At 38.2% G+C, this 16,797-nt stretch overlaps 1 protein-coding gene across 1 annotated transcript; it reads right to left on the reverse strand.

Annotated features, from left to right (window-relative positions):
* Positions 1 to 939: 939 nt before the first annotated feature.
* Positions 940 to 16,147, reverse strand: LOC583168. The gene is made up of 7 exons (XM_030974865.1): positions 16,011 to 16,147; positions 8,309 to 8,602; positions 7,612 to 7,668; positions 6,105 to 6,245; positions 5,292 to 5,426; positions 4,364 to 4,400; positions 940 to 3,459 (listed from the first exon to the last, which is right to left on the reverse strand). Exons 2-7 carry the CDS (start codon positions 8,585 to 8,587, stop codon positions 3,167 to 3,169), a joined length of 942 nt encoding a protein of 313 aa, XP_030830725.1. The 5' UTR covers positions 8,588 to 8,602; positions 16,011 to 16,147; the 3' UTR covers positions 940 to 3,166.
* Between the last annotated feature and the right edge of the window lie 650 nt (positions 16,148 to 16,797).

Genomic DNA, 16,797 nt, shown 5'->3' on the forward strand with positions numbered 1-16,797 from the left:
TCTCCCTCCCGCTTTCTTGTCTACATTTCTATGTCTTCATTGGTCTCTCTCTCTCTCTCTCTCTCTTTTCGTCCCTCTCATTTTCGTATCCTCTATTGCCACCCTACACTTCCTTTTCTTTCTAGGTCCCTTCATGTCAGAGATTCCTGGTCTCTCTCTCTCTCTATCTCTTTCCCTTCTCCCTGTCTCTCTGTCTTTCCCTCAATCGCTCTGTCTTTCTTGGTCTCGACCCCCCTCTCTCTCTCACTCTCATCCCCCCTCTCTCTCTCTTTCTCCCTATCTTTCTCCCTCTAATCCCTCATCCTATTTTTTTTCTTGCAATTAATCTGCCTTCCTATGTGTGTGTGTCTCTCTCTCTCATTCTTTATTGATTTCTCCCTCTCTTTTCCTTGATTCCCCTGTCTCTCTTAGTGTCCCTATTTCTCTCTTTCTGTCTTTCTCTTCATTCCTCAGTCTGTTTCGGCCTCTCTCTCTCTATCTCTATCTTTGTCCCTCTCTTTATCTTATCCTCTAGTTTTAGCTTTAATTCCTTTTTTTTTCTTTTCTTGTTTTGTGAGCATGTCTCTGTCCCTCTCCTTCTCTCATCCTCTTTTCTTCCCTCCATTTAGCGGCGGATCCGGGGGCTCGGCTCCCTACCGTGGGAAAAACATGTAAATTATTTGTTAATAAAGAAAGACCCCCTCGACTGGTGCTCAAGGGGAGAGGGGCGATTTTCAAATTTTGGGGGCAAAAATAAATAAATTAGTGCTCCCCCCCTTATTACCGGCTGGCTGTTTCGTCGCTCATTAATTTCTCACGAAGTGGGCCCTCTCTTTAGCTCCCTCCCCTGTCGTCGACTGGATCCGCCCCTGCCTCCATTCCCCTCTCTTCAAAGATGTCTACTCTCTCTCTCTCTCTCTCCGTGGTCAAGTTAGTGATGACTGGTTGATACGAAATGATCAAAATCGAAAAGTTTATTGTACAGATGACACGTTTACCGCAGGCTGTACCTCAGTGAATGATACACCAAGCATTAAAAGTTATATCAGATATGTTGCATTAAGCTCGAGAATATTACACGAGTCGAAGACGAGTTCAAATATTGACAAGCTGAATACAATATCTGATATACCACGAAACCAAGCCATTATTATTATTATTATTATTATTATTATTATTATACATTAAAAATTGAACTACAGTGAAACTAAAAGGAATGAAAAGATCACTTTTTTTCATAAATGTTTATATTCTAAAAACAGTTCTATAAAATAAAGATTTAAAATAGTGAAGCTTCGAATTTTACAGCTGCTCCAATATTTCATCTACAAAAAACATAGAAAAACAAATATGAAATGTGTCTCTTACAATACGCGCCTTGTACGATTTGAGAATTTAAGTAAATATAAAAAGTCTCAAAAATGATATTTCAGAAAGTAGAAGTTTCAGCTGAAGGTATTTCGTGTGCCCCGGGAACCTAAGCATATAATACGACTTCGGATATAGCAAGAGTCATTTAACAAAAATTAAAAGATGATAAGAATGAGCACGGAAGAAGGCAAGATGTAAGGTGTTGTATTGTTCAATGCATCGTTTATGTAATGTCAACGAATCTAAAGTTCAGATTGTTTTAAAATAACATATACTAATTTTAATCGATGTGATTTTTGAGTTCTTCTTTTTGTTCATTTCTGTCTGTTGTACTTTTGTATAATTCGCCTTATTAAATTCTAAATTCAAACAGAAAAATACAGTAAACACAGTACACAACTTAAATTACCCACCTTTTTATTTGTAAAAGGAATCTTTTCCCTTTTCATTAGTTTTCTTGTTTTAACATTTGTCATGTTAATGGCACTTTGTTTTGCGTTTCAGACACTGAACAACGATAATTCCGAAAGACAACGATTCTAAAAGAAATTGATATTCTACAGAATAGAGTTGTAGACTTACATAATGGCGCGTTTATTATCATTCTAAATAAACTACTTCATTAATTCACTACACGCAGGATTATGAACTTATTTGAAATTTCATGCCACGTACGCATTGATTTCTCTTATGTTTAGAATCCAGCAAAGACCAATTTCACACAATTATCTGAAATTCTTTTGACTTCAAAGCATCTTTTGTCTTAAATTCTCATCGATCTTCGTCAACTTAATTAATTGACGAATTGATTACTTCCAAAATGACAGTCAAAAGATCGAAAGGCACAACATTAATATATCATCAGGTAAAAAACCCTAAGGCTACTTATTTCCAAGGTTATAGCGTTACAGAATTAACATAAAAACAAACGGTTTCAATCTATATCGAAGTTAAATTAATATTTCTTCAATATTTTTTTTACAATTTCTAATGCTCTTGTTTGGTCCTCTGAATTAACATTTTGATGATTTATAAAGCACTTGGGGGGATATCAGCCCATTTATTTTAAATGCAGTATGCATAACTTTTCGTCTACAAGTTGGCTGGTTACATATTTTTCGCACTGTGACATTCAGTTGTTTTATGCTGTTAATGTTGTTTGTTGTTGATATTTTTGTTATTTTAGCAGATCTTTCTGTGCAGTCATCAAGAGTAGTCAATTGAAGCCCAGCCGCCTAATAAATAGTAACAAAAGGGTTCTCTATTTCTCACGTTGGGTGGAATGATGGGGGGGGGGGGGGATTTCAGCTTCACGTAATGAATAGAGGACACTTATTTTACTTCCATACCACATACTTTTGTTTAATATAGTTTGCAATGATATATCATTTAAGCCACCCCCTTGCTAGAATAATTAGTAATTTATTATTTTCATCATCAAGCATTAGTTTGACGTGGCTTTAATTTAATGATCCTGTCAGGATAACATTTTTTGTATTAACTTTATCTATCAAAAAAGATCAGCCATTATTTTAGTTTTTTCCCCATCATCTGCTATCTTTTATTTACCAATTGGAGAAATTAGATAAAAAATGATGTAAAATTATGATCACTGTATCACAGCTAACAATCAAAACAACTCTCTTCAGAAAATTAAAAAATTGTGAGGATGATCTACTTTTTCTCTGAATATCCGTGCGTCTCAGAATAGGCTTGCATTTTATTTATCAAAAAGTTAGCTATTGCTTGTTATTCCCAATGTAAGCATTTAGATATCAGGGTAGTTTTATTATTAAGACCAATTTTCTGAACGCATTTAAGCCACCACTTCGCCAGGTTTGATGGATGCAGCAGCTGCTTGTTGGTTGTACGGGGCACCCAGAGCTTGGTAATGTGGGGCACTAGCCTGGTTGTACGGGGCACCAGGAGCTTGGTTGTACGGGGCAGTAGGAGCCTGGTTGTACGGGGCAGCAGGAGCCTGGTTGTACGGGGCACCAGGAGCTTGGTTGTAGGGAGCTGGAGCAACAGGCTGGCCAGCAGGGGGATAAGCCTGCTGAACGTTGTATCCGGGAGGGAGCTGAACGATTCCCGCCGGCTGAGTGTACTGGCCTGCGTAGAGACAATGGGAATTTAAGGAATTAGTATTATACTTTCCCTTTTTACATTAATAAATCGCGATTAATAAACTGATTGTATAGTGCAGAGTAACATTGAAATTCAAAGAAACTGAACGGAAGTTCAATCAAGTTATCGATAATGAAGCGTATTCATAAACAATTAAGCACATTCATTTCAGAATATTAACCATAACTGTGAAGTATTATAACTTGCAAAACTTGTTAACTTTTTGTACATGTATGTGGACAAGTTCAAGGTTTTGTTTCCGATACGTTACCGGCCATATTTCAAAGATTGTCGTATACCTTAAGTTTGTCACCAGTTTATAAAATTTTTAGTTGGCATCTGACAATAAATCAGGTATAATTAATAATTTCAGTGTTTATCATGGGTATATTCTAAATACCATGAAGCTTAATGACAAATGGGATAGAGAATTACACTTGCTAACATTTCACACAGAATCTAGCATTTAATGATAAAAAGGTGCATCAAATAAGGTATTATGAAACATTTTTCCCAACCCTCAAAAAAAAAAAAAAAAAAATGGAAACATAACTGTTTAGTACATTCTTCTATGTCTAAACTCATAATGAGTGTTCTTTGATTCTTTGTACTACCGATAACCTTAATTTCTTTTCAGGACAGATTCAGTGGATCGCTATATACATGTATCAGTGTGTTTGAAATATTGTATTAATCATTTCCGCTTGTGGACCATTTCAAAAATCACATGGTTTAAACTCTATTTGATTAGGCTCTGATATTGCTAGTATCACAGCCTATACTTCCTACCGTTTCCTTTCTATATGAACTAATGGAAATACCATGTTTGTTACAAAGTAACTATAGATTGGAGTTGAAACAAGAACACAAACAATTGATATTTACATACCGGTTGTCACAACCATCGGAATGTTCTGGTGGGTGTACTGCAAAGGAAATTGAAACAAGTACAAATAAATGTAAGATACAAACCAAATGAAATAAACAATGATAATAGCAATAGACCTATTCTTCTTTTGTATATTTTACAATACATGTGATCAACTAATACTCTGTTGGACATCATTATTCTGACTTCACATCTTGTTGCTGTAGCGTATAGCATGTGATCATGGCAATGAATACATTTATCAGAAACCATTACTTCCGCTTGATTAAGAGTAGCAAATGTATATTTATGTCTTGCCACATGCCATTGGTGCCATGTAGGGGCAATCATATCAATTGGCAAATCATGTCCTTTGGCAGTATAAAATGTCCGTTGTGCAATGCGGGAGCTCAAACCCGCGACCTTCGTAGGTTCGTAGTTCCAGTGAAGTCATACTACTTGATTGCTATTATACTAAAAAATGGAAACAAAAAATATGATATTTTTTGATTTAATCAATCTACCCGTTTTATCTTTTTAAATAGGGTCTTGTTAAATATCTGGTTAAAGGAGCGTCTCTGCAAAGTTGAAAAATTCCTGAAATCTACTGACAAGCAGAGCAAAACGACAACAACAAATCCCGGCCATTCAAAGCCTTTTGCAAATGGCATACAGCCTTAAATAAATTTAGTAGGGATGGCAACACCGCGTGCCATCTCGACCTTTGCTCCCTATAGGGAGCTTCTGTTAAACCAAAGGTGCTGAAATTCACCTGTAATGGAAATAAACAGCTACAAATATAAGTGGTTGTATTTCTCTTGTGACAATGGATTCCAACATTTTAGCGTGGATTTTCCACTTTAAAGAAAAGGAAAATAACCTGACTCTCCACACAAGAGAGTGTTTGTCTACCCCTGTATATTTAGGGGTTATAGGACAAATAACTCACCATAGTGGTGGTAGTTGGTGAAGACGAGTGACAACAGGCCATGCCACCACAGCAGTAGGCTGAAGCCACAATGGCTACCACCATTTCGATCAGGCCAAGGATGGCCAACAGAGATTCAGATGCGATGCCTCCTTCCTGTTAATCGAATTCGAATAGTTTAATTATTTATTAATTTATCTATTTATCTACCCATACATTTATTGATTTATTTATCATTTACCTATTCATTAACTTATATTTTCATTGTTTCATTTATCTATTCTTTAATTCATCCATTCATTCATTCATTCATCCATTCAGTATATATATTCATATATTCATAGTTATTTATTTATATATTGATTCATTCATGTATTGAATCATTTATTCATAATAAAAAATTCAAATAAAGTAATTTGAAACACTATAAATTTAAGAAAATCCATAAATGCATATGGAAACATAAACAATAGCCAATGGAAATCATAATAAAACTTAATTTCGATTATAATACTGAAAAGTGGAGAGAAGGATGATGGATGAAATGATTTTAAAAAACCGGGCCAATAAAAACCGAACGTTTTTATGTAGAAGCATTTATTCAGTTAATGATAATACTATTTCAAAATATTGATTAGAATTGAAAACGACAAAAAGCATTTGACACTGATGGGGTAACAGGGGCATAAAACATTTCATCTAAAGAATCATAGAGATAGATCAATAATGTTCTGAGAGGATAGCAAGCTATATATCAAGAATAAACCATATTGTAACAGTCATTTTATGGAAGGGCGTAAGGTTTAATGGGCAACATGCAGTCTGTATACGTACCGCTATTCCTTGTTCGGCAATGCCGGCATAGTGAAAGTAACTTAGATGAATACCGGTGATTACTGCCCCAATGGCACCAATAATTATTTGAGCGAAGGCAACATTTGCCGAGATGATACACATCGTAAGATAGCCGATGATCTAAGAAAACAACGTTTTAGAAATAATTTTTTTTTTGAAGTAAAAAAAAAAAGCAAAACAAATGAATAGAGTATATATTAGCGGAACCGATGTATTATTTCATGGTTGTAACGTATGTAGTTGCCTACTGTTGAGTAACACTACACAGTAAAAACGCTGCTTAAAAAAAGTGATGTTCACTTACAGTTGTACACTATCTTAAACAACAGTTGAACAAATTGCAAACAATGTTGCTCGAAACGAAAGTAATTTTGTTAAACATTCGCTGTTTAAAATTTAATGACTGCTATATTTGCTATACGAGAGCTTTTCGACAGTGTTGTTTACATATGACGTCATGTGTCACGTGCCAGTAAAGTGCGTGTTGGCTAAACGATTTATTTCACATCATGGCCGACATTCGACCAAGCTACCGACGCGCTTCTAAATGGCTTATTGAAATCACTTTTCTATTAACCAATTTGAAGTTTTTAACTTATAGCGTAAGTTCACAGTTAAAATGTTCAGTATCTGTACGCAAATGTCAGAATATAGGTAGACTTCAAATCGTCGCGTCATGCAGTGCGGCACTGATCGCGCACTCGGTTATAACGTGTGCTAAATTCCTTGCCATAGAGATTGCATGCATCCCTATATGCAGTTTATACGTGCGTGCATGCGCTCTCATGCAAAATGGGCACTGTTTTGGCGCTAATTCATACATTGCAGAATTACCCTACTATATTGTTAGTCTTCATATACCCATATAGAGACAAGAAATAGTGGTGCACTTATTCAGAGTATCAAACCCAAATTATACCCATTATACAAACCTTTTGTTGTAAACAACCCCCACTGAACAACAGCTCCTCAGTTTTAAACAACTTTCTTTAAACAACCCAGTTGGTGTAAACAACCCCCACTGAACAACAGCTCCTTTTTAAACAACCGTCTTTAAACAACACTGGTTGTTTAAATTGTGATTTTAAACAAGTTGTTCAAAATGTTGATCTACTAAGTGTTTAAACTTTAAACAACTCGAGATGCTTAACATTTTAAACAACTCTCAGATCAGATCACCCGTTAATCCGAGGTTGTTTAAACTTTTAAACAACTTGTTCACAAAAATGTTAACTGTGTATCATTTCCTCAGCTGCAATCGATTATACAAGTTTGTAACTGGCCTTGGAATACATTGAGAGTGTGGATGCGCTGGGCTCGGATGCGCGCGTGTGCGTGTGTATGTGTGTGTGTGCGGTATATGTTGGTTTGTTGTATACATAGAATGAGCCCTCGATTAACACAAGAAACGCGTATATGAAATGGGGTGATGGGTAATGAGTACATATTTCTAAATGAGACTAAAGGAAAACAAAAACATACATACCACACAAGTGTTCTTCTGCATCGAACATATTCCTAGGATACCGGTAGGAATGTAGAACTAGGAGAGGAGAATAAATAACAGCCATTAAAAATCACAATTACAAAATTCAACTAAATTTGTATATATCTCCATGTATGCTAAACAACCCATGGTTTTTTTTCTCTTAAAAAATTGCTAATATGGCCTCTGTCATCTTTTATTCCTCTCACAATTACAATTTGCTGAAATAAGATAAATATTTTAAAAAGTTCAAACCATTTCTTTTTAGCGTGTACCGTGTATTTATCTCTAGACAGACACAATTACAGTTTGATACTGATTTGGGAATTAGTTTTAACAAATTTTCAAATCATGGTCATGATTTAAAAGTCGTTATCTTTCGTGCCTGTTTCGTGACAATTTTCTTATATTTTGGGGAGTATTTTTCCTAACAACGAAGACATTAGTGAACATGCACTTTCTCACAGGTTTCACGGCAAACAGCTGCAGAATACAAGCGCATGCCGACGATGGGGTGCGGGCGCGCGCGTGTGTGAAGTTAGCGACTGTAATCTCAGATCCTCATCCATTTCATGCAGGTAATTCACATTGTGAATTGAAAATAATCATTTAAAAAAAGGGTTCTTGCCAAAGTGTTAATCACGTATGGAAACAATTGCATGCTCCAAAGAAGAACAAAACAAAAATGGCGACTTACCAGAACACTTGCCCAAATTCCAATGGCGACAAAGCCTAGTCCGGAATAGATGCGGGAAAAGATGACTAACTGGGCAATGGCGACGACGATGCTCCCGATGCCGATGGAGAGCTGCAGCCAACCAGTCGCTCTCCCGGCAGCTCCGTTAAAGTTCTGCGACACACCACTCGATGAGTTAGGGTTCTGCACCGTATTGGCATAGCTAACTGGAGCGGGCTGGTGGACGAAAACAGTCTGGCCCGGGACTCCGGGCTCGGTGGGATAAGACGTGGCCTGCATATCAGAGGTAACTTGCTGTGTAGGGTAAGAAGGTTTCGTAAAGACCGAACATGAGTTTTGAAGACCAATAATGTTTGCAATTTGAGGACTGTAGGACAGTGTTCCCTCTGGACTACCACCTCCTCACAACATTGACAAGTGAGAAAGGAGGCGAGAATTGAGTGATTGATTAATTGAACTTTGATTATTACTTTTTTTAAACATGCATTTAAAATAGCAGCCAAAGGCTGAAACAAATTCAATTTACAAAAGATTATTAATTACATTAGAATACAATACATTGAAAATTGAAATACAGTTATATGCATAGTAACGTATTAAGTAGGAATAACATTGCACCTCAAAATTAACACGGGAAGGGAAACACACTGAGAAATGAAAAGGACAGACGAGATAAGCTTGAGATAGAAGAAGAGGGAGAAATTTAGGTGAAGTAATCAAAAGAATTTAACCCGGAACAATTATAATTTAGATTCATTGGCAGTAAGGTTTTGAGACATTATTGAATCAACATTGGTATTTTGAATAACGACATAATTTCAACAAATGATGAGACATACTAATTGGAACACAAAGATATTGCAAGATAGCGAATACAAGTATTAATCGATAAGTATTGCAATATATGAGTCCTATATTCATTCGGCGTTTGATATAAATAATTTCGAAACCACATCCGACCCGTGGCTGTATATGCATGAATGAAAAACACACAGAAATCGGATTCATTTCAACAGAGCGCATCAATAATACATTAGTATAATTACGTGGGCAGAAATCGGCCATCACTACTACATACAACAAACTACGCCCTCATTGCTCCAGTAAACTACCTCAGACAACTACTCCTAGCACGAGTACCTTAAGATCATTAACTCCCTGCATGGTCACTGTTGGCTATGTAAAGGGCGCAAGTAGCTGCATGTAGTGCAGTCCCGCTTTAAGATATATCACAATGTTCTCCTTGGACAAACAAGAAGGTAGTGATCCGGGGATAAACTTATTAAGATGATTAAATCAATTATCCTAGAGGTAGGTCTATTGTTTTTTGGGGGGTAGTTGCACGTTATTGTTTAAGTTATTAGTTGTCCTACTGGAAGTAGATCGGGGGGGGGGAGGAGTAACCAGAGGACGATTAACGGAATGTTACTAATCCCAGGGTTACTAATCCCTCCTGGTCAAACTAGTGTAGATCAAACTAGTGTAGATGGGCTTTAATGGGATAGTACTAGAGGTAAATCATTTAAAGGCTTCTTAGGTGATTCGCTACATTTAAGGTGGTGTACCTACTGTCAATCAACACTATTTAAACGCTTTCGTTTGCCATTTATTTTTACGAATGATAGCCTATGATAACAAGTTAGTTTTCTAGAAAGTCCAATTTATATTTAAGTAATAGAGAGACTACATTTGTTAAAGAACATGTCTACACTCAGTCACTCACACTCGTTTCATAGGTACTATTACTCGATGTAAATTAATTTCCCTTTCTGTCTCTGTCTTTGTCTATTCTTCTCTTTCGTTTTGATATTCATTGTGGATTTTCTATACGGCGTATTCGGAAAACAAGACTCATTTTAATTCATGCCTGCTTGTGTTACTGTTGTGTTACTGTTAACATTTTCTTGAAATTAACTATGTCATTAAATAAGTAGGCTTTACAAATGTTTTACTTCAGTATTTTGTTAATATAAAACAAGATTTGAAAGAAAATTAATAGAATGATTTTGAAAGATTGTTGATATCCCCGCTATCTGTGAAGTGACCTATTTTAATAAATGATAAGTAACAGCATATATCTGCAACATAAAAAAAGAATATCAAATCATCACTACCACACAAAGCTCCTATGCGGAAATGTCGACGAAAACTGAAATGGTACATCATCTGTAATTAAAGCATATGGCGTCATAGCGACCTGCCATAGTAGGATGACATATGTATGCATTAATAATGGCGTGCACAAGTGCATTCGAGTGTACTACGACGAGAAATGTACATTAAATGCATTGTTTGTTCAACAGGTTGAATCAAAAATATTGTGCATAAGCAGTATAGAAAGAGATAAGGGGGGGGGGGGGCAATAGTAGACTGGCAAGAATAACATTGTTTGATCATCATAACCTTCATTTTAATAACCATAACTTTTTTTTGTTACCGTTCAAGGTAATAATCTCGTTCGTTTATCTGTCCGTTTAAAAAAACAATACATATATTTCAGTAGCCTACTAAAAAATAACACCCATGGCCTAGGGAATAGTATTTATTTGCATGTGCACCCAATTATCGTACAATAGGAGGTAAAATATCATTATAGCATGATTTTTCTACTCTATGATTTGCATGAGCTATGAAATCATCCTTTGATCATAGTAAAATAACGCGTGAGAGCCATTTTTGTTTGTGTGCAAATGTGGCGGCCTCGCAGACTTTAGTTCTCCTATACCGTGTGAGTAAAAAAAAAAGTTTACACCTAGAAAATTGCTAATTAATTTAAAAATCATCCATGAACATTAAATTATTATGCATCTTATGAAAGAGTATTTTATCCCAAATAATTTGGTATCATTTCTTGTGGTATGTGTTCACGCTTGGATGAACAGGAGGCAGGCGCGGATCCAGAATTTCTTGGGGGGGGGCCCACTTTTTTTTTTTGGGGGGGGGGGTCCGAAAAAAATCGTAACGACTCAGCCAGCCGCTAAATAAGCGGGGGGGGGGGGGGGGGGGTGGAGGGAGAGGACACTTTTTTTTTTTGGTCTCGAAATTTGAAAATTTGACATTTTGTTCCGTTGGGGGGGGGTGAGGTCACCTTTTTTAGGTCAGCCATTGGCATATTTTTTTTTTTTTTTTTTTTAATTAAAAAAAAAAAAAAAAAAAAAATCACAGAAAAGGGGTGGGGGTTTCTCCAAAATACACACATAAAAAACCGAAGGGAGGGTCAACCCCCTAACCCCCTCCCCCCCCCCCCCCTTCCGTACGTGCCTACTCGTCTGAAAATAGTTTTTCCCGTCCCGCGCAAAGCGCGGAAGCTTTTACGTTTCATTAAATCATTAGAAAAAGAAGACGATTCGTTGTACAGTTTTTATGCCTCCGTTACGAAGTAGCCAGAGGCATTATGTTTTCGGGTTGTCCGTCCGTACGTACGTTCTTGTGATCGCGTTATCTGAAGAACCGATCGATGGATAACTGCCAAACTTTGGTCATGTATGTATCTTGCAGAGCCGATGAACTGATTAGATTTTGGAGTCACGAGGTCAAAGGTCAAAGGTCACAGGGCTCATTAGGTATGCAAAAACAGCTCGTGATCGCGTTATCTAAAGAACCGATTGATGGATTCCTGCCAAACTTTGGTCATGTATGTTACTTGCAGAGCCGATGAACTGATTAGATTTAGGGGTCATGAGGTCAAAGGTCAAAGGCCACAGCACACATTATGTATGCAAAAACAGCTTGTGATCGTGTTATCTCAAGAACCGATTGATGGATTCCTGCCAAAATTAGGTCATGTATGTTACTTGCAGAGCCAATGAACTGAGTAGATTCTTGGTTCATAAGGTCAAAGGTCAAAGATCATGGGCTCATTATGTATGCAAAAATAGCTTGTGAACGCATTCTCATTAGAACTGACAGATGGATTACTATTTAACTCAGGACATCTTGCAGAGCCAATAAACTGAGTAGATTTTAGGGTCATGAGGTCAAAGATCAAAGGATCATATATGTATATGAGAAATTGCTTGTAATCACGATATTCTGAGAACCTGTCAATGGATTACAATTGAACTTGAATTCGAAAAATGTCTTCTGTTTTGGTTTGTAAAATTGCTCTATGACGGAGGCATCATTTTCGACTGCGCGCAGTCGAATTCCATCTAGTTTACTCTTAATCCTCGTCTTAATTCATCCCCCTCTCCCGCGCAAAGCTCGGAAGCTTTTACGTTTCATTAAATCATTAGAGACAGAAGACGATTCGTTGTACCGTTCTTGACTCTTAATCCTCATCTGAATTCAGTTTTCCCCTCCTCCCTCCCGCGCGAAGCGCGGAAGCTTGTACGTTTCATTAAATCAATAGAGAAAAAAGACGATTCGTTGTACCGTTCTCGAAAATAATCCTCGTCTGAATACAGCTTTTACGTTTCATTAAATCATTAGCGAAATAAAACGATTCGTAGTACCGTTCCCGAAAATTATCCTCGTCTGAATTAATTCCCCCCTGCCCTCCCCCGCGCGTAGCGCGGAAGCTTTGACGTTTCATTAATTCATTAGAGAAAGAAGACGATTTGTTGTACCGTTCTCGACTTTTAATTCTTGTCTGAATTTCAAATATGTTCTTTGTCTATTCCCTTTTCTTCCTACGTCCTCTTCCTTTACACTCCTCTCTTTTTTGGCCGGTGTTTATTGGGGGAACACCCCACCGCCCCCCTGGCTACGCGCCTGCTGTCAGATGAACATATGTTGATACCTTGTCCGCCCCGGAAGCTCAGGGGTTTAAGGTTTTAATTTATGGTCAGATTAGCATTCAGGGGTCCGCCTTAGCGCCCTAGACGGGGTCCAGGGGAAGAGACCCGGAAGTTCAGGAGTTTAGGCATTTAATTACGGTCAGATGAGCATTATTTTGATACCTAATTGTTACAATGGCAGGTCACTAATTGGCTTGGGGTTCAGGGGGCGGAGCCCCGTAATCTCAAGGGTTTTAGACACTCAATTACTGTCAGATGAGTATCGAGGGGCCCGCCTAAGGGCTCTTGGTTGGGTCCAGGGGGCAGAGCCCCAGAAGCTCAGGGGTTATAGGCGTTTAATTACGGTCAGATGAAAATTGTTGATACCTTATAATTTGTGACACTAGCAGGACACTATTTTGCGTGGGGTCCAGGGGGCAGAGCCCCCAGAAATCAGGGGTTTTAGGCATTAAATGACCGTCATATGAGCATCTAAGGGCCCGCCTTAGGGCCCTAGGTGGAATCCAGGGGGAGAGCCCTTAGGATTTTAGGCATTAATTTTAATCATGGTCAGATGAGCATATTTTGATATCCCATTATAATGTGACACTGGCAGTTAACTTTTTTTTTCTTTCTCGCTCTCTTTCTTTCTATTTCTCTTTAATATACTTTTCCAAAGAAAGTGTGGGGAGGGGCTCGAGGATCCCGATACCCGCCGTTCCGCGGGCCCTGATATGTAGGCATCTCAAGAAGCATTTTCTTGGCCGTAAATTAAGGAATTTGTCTTTTTCCAACAAACGCATGAAGTGAGGAAAAATTATCTCATTTCAACATTATTTGTTAACCACCGTTATGGAATTATAAATAAACCACGTTTGAAGTCTATTTCTCCAACCCCCCCCCTCCCCTATCAGTATGCCAGTGCCCCCCGCCCCCCCCCCCCCCCCTCCGATCTACACCTTGTTGGCGGGAAAATTGCAACTGATATCCCTTACCTTTCTTCATTCTCTTTTTTTTCCTTTCCCTTTCTCTCCTCTTTCACTTTCCCTTCCTTATCTCTCTTTTGGGTTTGCTGGGGGGGGGGGGGAGGGGCACGGTCATTTTGGTCCCCAACCCGCTCCACACATTGTTGGCGGGATTAACCGCAACTGATCTCCGCTTCTTTTGTCCCTTTTCTTTTTTCTTCCTCTTTTTGTTCCCTTTTAGCTCTCCTCTTTTTCTTCTCCTTCCTTCTCTCTTTTTTTAGCGGGGATGGGGGGAGAGGGGAGGTTAGGGTCTTTCCCCCCCCCCCTCGATCCACAACTTGTTGGCGGGAAAATTGCAACTGATATCCCCCTTCTTTTCTTTTCTTCTTCCTATTTTGTCCTTCCCTTTATCTCCTCTTTATCTTTTTTCTTACCTTTTCCTTTCCTTTCTCTTTTATTTTTTTATTTGGGGGGGGGAAGGGGGGAGGCAAGTCCTTCCCCCCCCCCCGATCTCCTTCCCTCTTTTCTTTTCTTCTTCCTCTTCCTTTTTTTACCTTTCTTTCCTCTTTCCCTTCTTTTCCTTCTCTCTCTCTCCTTTTTTTTTGCGGGGGGGGGGGGGGCCAAGGCACGCTCGGACCCCCCTGGATCCGCGCCTGACAGGAGGCATTGTTTGCGAGAGTGCAAAAATCGACTTGCGCCAAAGTGATGCCTACAGCATGTTTTATATTGGGATTAGCGGATTGAGAAAATGAATTGAATGTATCAAATGAGATGCATATGCACTTTGCAGAAGCAAAGTCACACACGCAAACACACACACACACACACGCTTAAATGTTCGTTGATATTGGATATTTGATATGTGTGGTATAACCAATTTTGTTAGGGATTTTATTTGGATCTGCAAAGACCGAATTAATACCCAAATCCCACTTGTTTTATTCAAGCATCACATAAGCAATTTTGGCGCAAGTCGATTTTTGCTAACATGAAAGATGAATTTCAAATGCCAAAGATGTCGACAAATCCCCATAATTCTCCTTTTCTGTAACCAATGTGAAGTGACTAGCATTCATACACCGATATCGATATATATTTAACAAACATTGATTTCCAATCAATATAAACAACATATTTTCTTTTTTATGAGTTGAAAGGTTAACGGAGCAAGCAAAGAATTCATTCGTGTACAGTACGAAAAATGCGAAATGCCTAAAATAGAAATCTCTAGTAGAAAAATAAGCCAAACCCTACACAATTAAAAGATTGCCGAAATGGTGCTGATATGACTCTGTACTGAATAATTTTAATGAAAAGTCACACAGCAGATTATCATTCAGAATAGCACCAGTATTTTAATCAGTTATAATGGAGTGAGCATTGTTTTCGGCACAATGTAATGCTTATATTGTCCCAAATCTACATAATGGAATACATGAGTATACCTATTTTAATTTGTAATTTCATAGGTTTCAAGATTTACAAGCTTACCCTACAACATGACCCTTTTGAACTTTCCCATCAAAAAATATTACAGATAAATCACGACGACCTTTGAAAAGTACTATAAAAGGGAAGTAATCATTTTGTTTTAACTCATTGGAAGTGTATATACTGTACGAGAACGGAATAAGTATGGTTGTATATTATATCATAAATTGGATGATTTTCATTCACAACCAACAAAAATATTCAATACGTAATTCACATTCCGGCTCTATCCTCTTTTGCTTATGTTATTTATGACTCCCTGATCGATATTGCGTATTTTCTGAAAATGGATACAACCACACAAGCTGGATCCTCACCATTAACACCTCTGTGTACCGAATATGCACCCATCAACAAAATGGCGACTTCAAGTACAATTAGAAATGATAATGATCTCATGATTTGAATCATATCAGCAGTAAGAACATGCTACACAGCATTCAATAATACTATTCCTGTCCAAACAAACCCCAATTTAAATTGTGCTGGAACTATCGCGCTAATGAATGAAAAACAAATTAGACTTACCTTGATTGTCTGTTTAAAATGTCTGCCTCAAACCAAGTTCTTTAATGATGCTGTATAATCGCACGCACTACTTTTATCTTACTGCGGGTGGTAATTACAATAGAAAAATGGATCTGGGTTGGGTATCGAGTGACATATCCTGCGGAGTGAGTGGTTTTATTCTGACTCATTCAAGTTTCGTGTATATGTATGATCGAAGTGTAGTCCAGCCTCTGTACCGTTTCCGTTTAGCATACCCATCAGCTGATAAAATTACACCCTCAACGTTGAAAGTAGGCCTAGCCATTCCTCTAAATCTGGACCTCGAATACGTGTAGACGGAAATTTGGGGATTGCGCGATCAGTGGTCAGATACCGCGCTGTGTGTGCATATAGATGCATGTGATAGAAGAATAAAAACAAAGAACGCCTGAATCTGGACTATATGAAGTGTTGCAATCGATGATCTTCTCCACACCCACCAACCCCCTCCCCCCCCCCACTCTCTCTCTCTCTCTTTCTCTCCCCTCTCTATCTATCCCTCTCTTTCTCTCTCCTTCTTTCTTGTCTCTATTCCTCTGTCTTTATTGGTCTCTCACTCTATCTTTTTCTCTCTTATTCTCTTGTACTCTATTTCTACATACCATTCCTCTATTTCTCTTGACATGTGTGTGTTTGTGTGTGTGTGTGTGTGTGTGTGTGTGTGCGTGCGTGCGTGCACCCATGGTGGAAAACGCGACCACATATAGGACCTTCATGGCGAGGACAGACAGCGAAGTGCGGACGTCCTCGTTTCTCCGAGGACGTC

Source organism: Strongylocentrotus purpuratus, unplaced genomic scaffold (assembly GCF_000002235.5).
Source record: "Strongylocentrotus purpuratus isolate Spur 01 unplaced genomic scaffold, Spur_5.0 spur5_scaffold_7, whole genome shotgun sequence".
NCBI classification, from domain to species: Eukaryota; Metazoa; Echinodermata; class Echinoidea; order Camarodonta; family Strongylocentrotidae; genus Strongylocentrotus; species Strongylocentrotus purpuratus.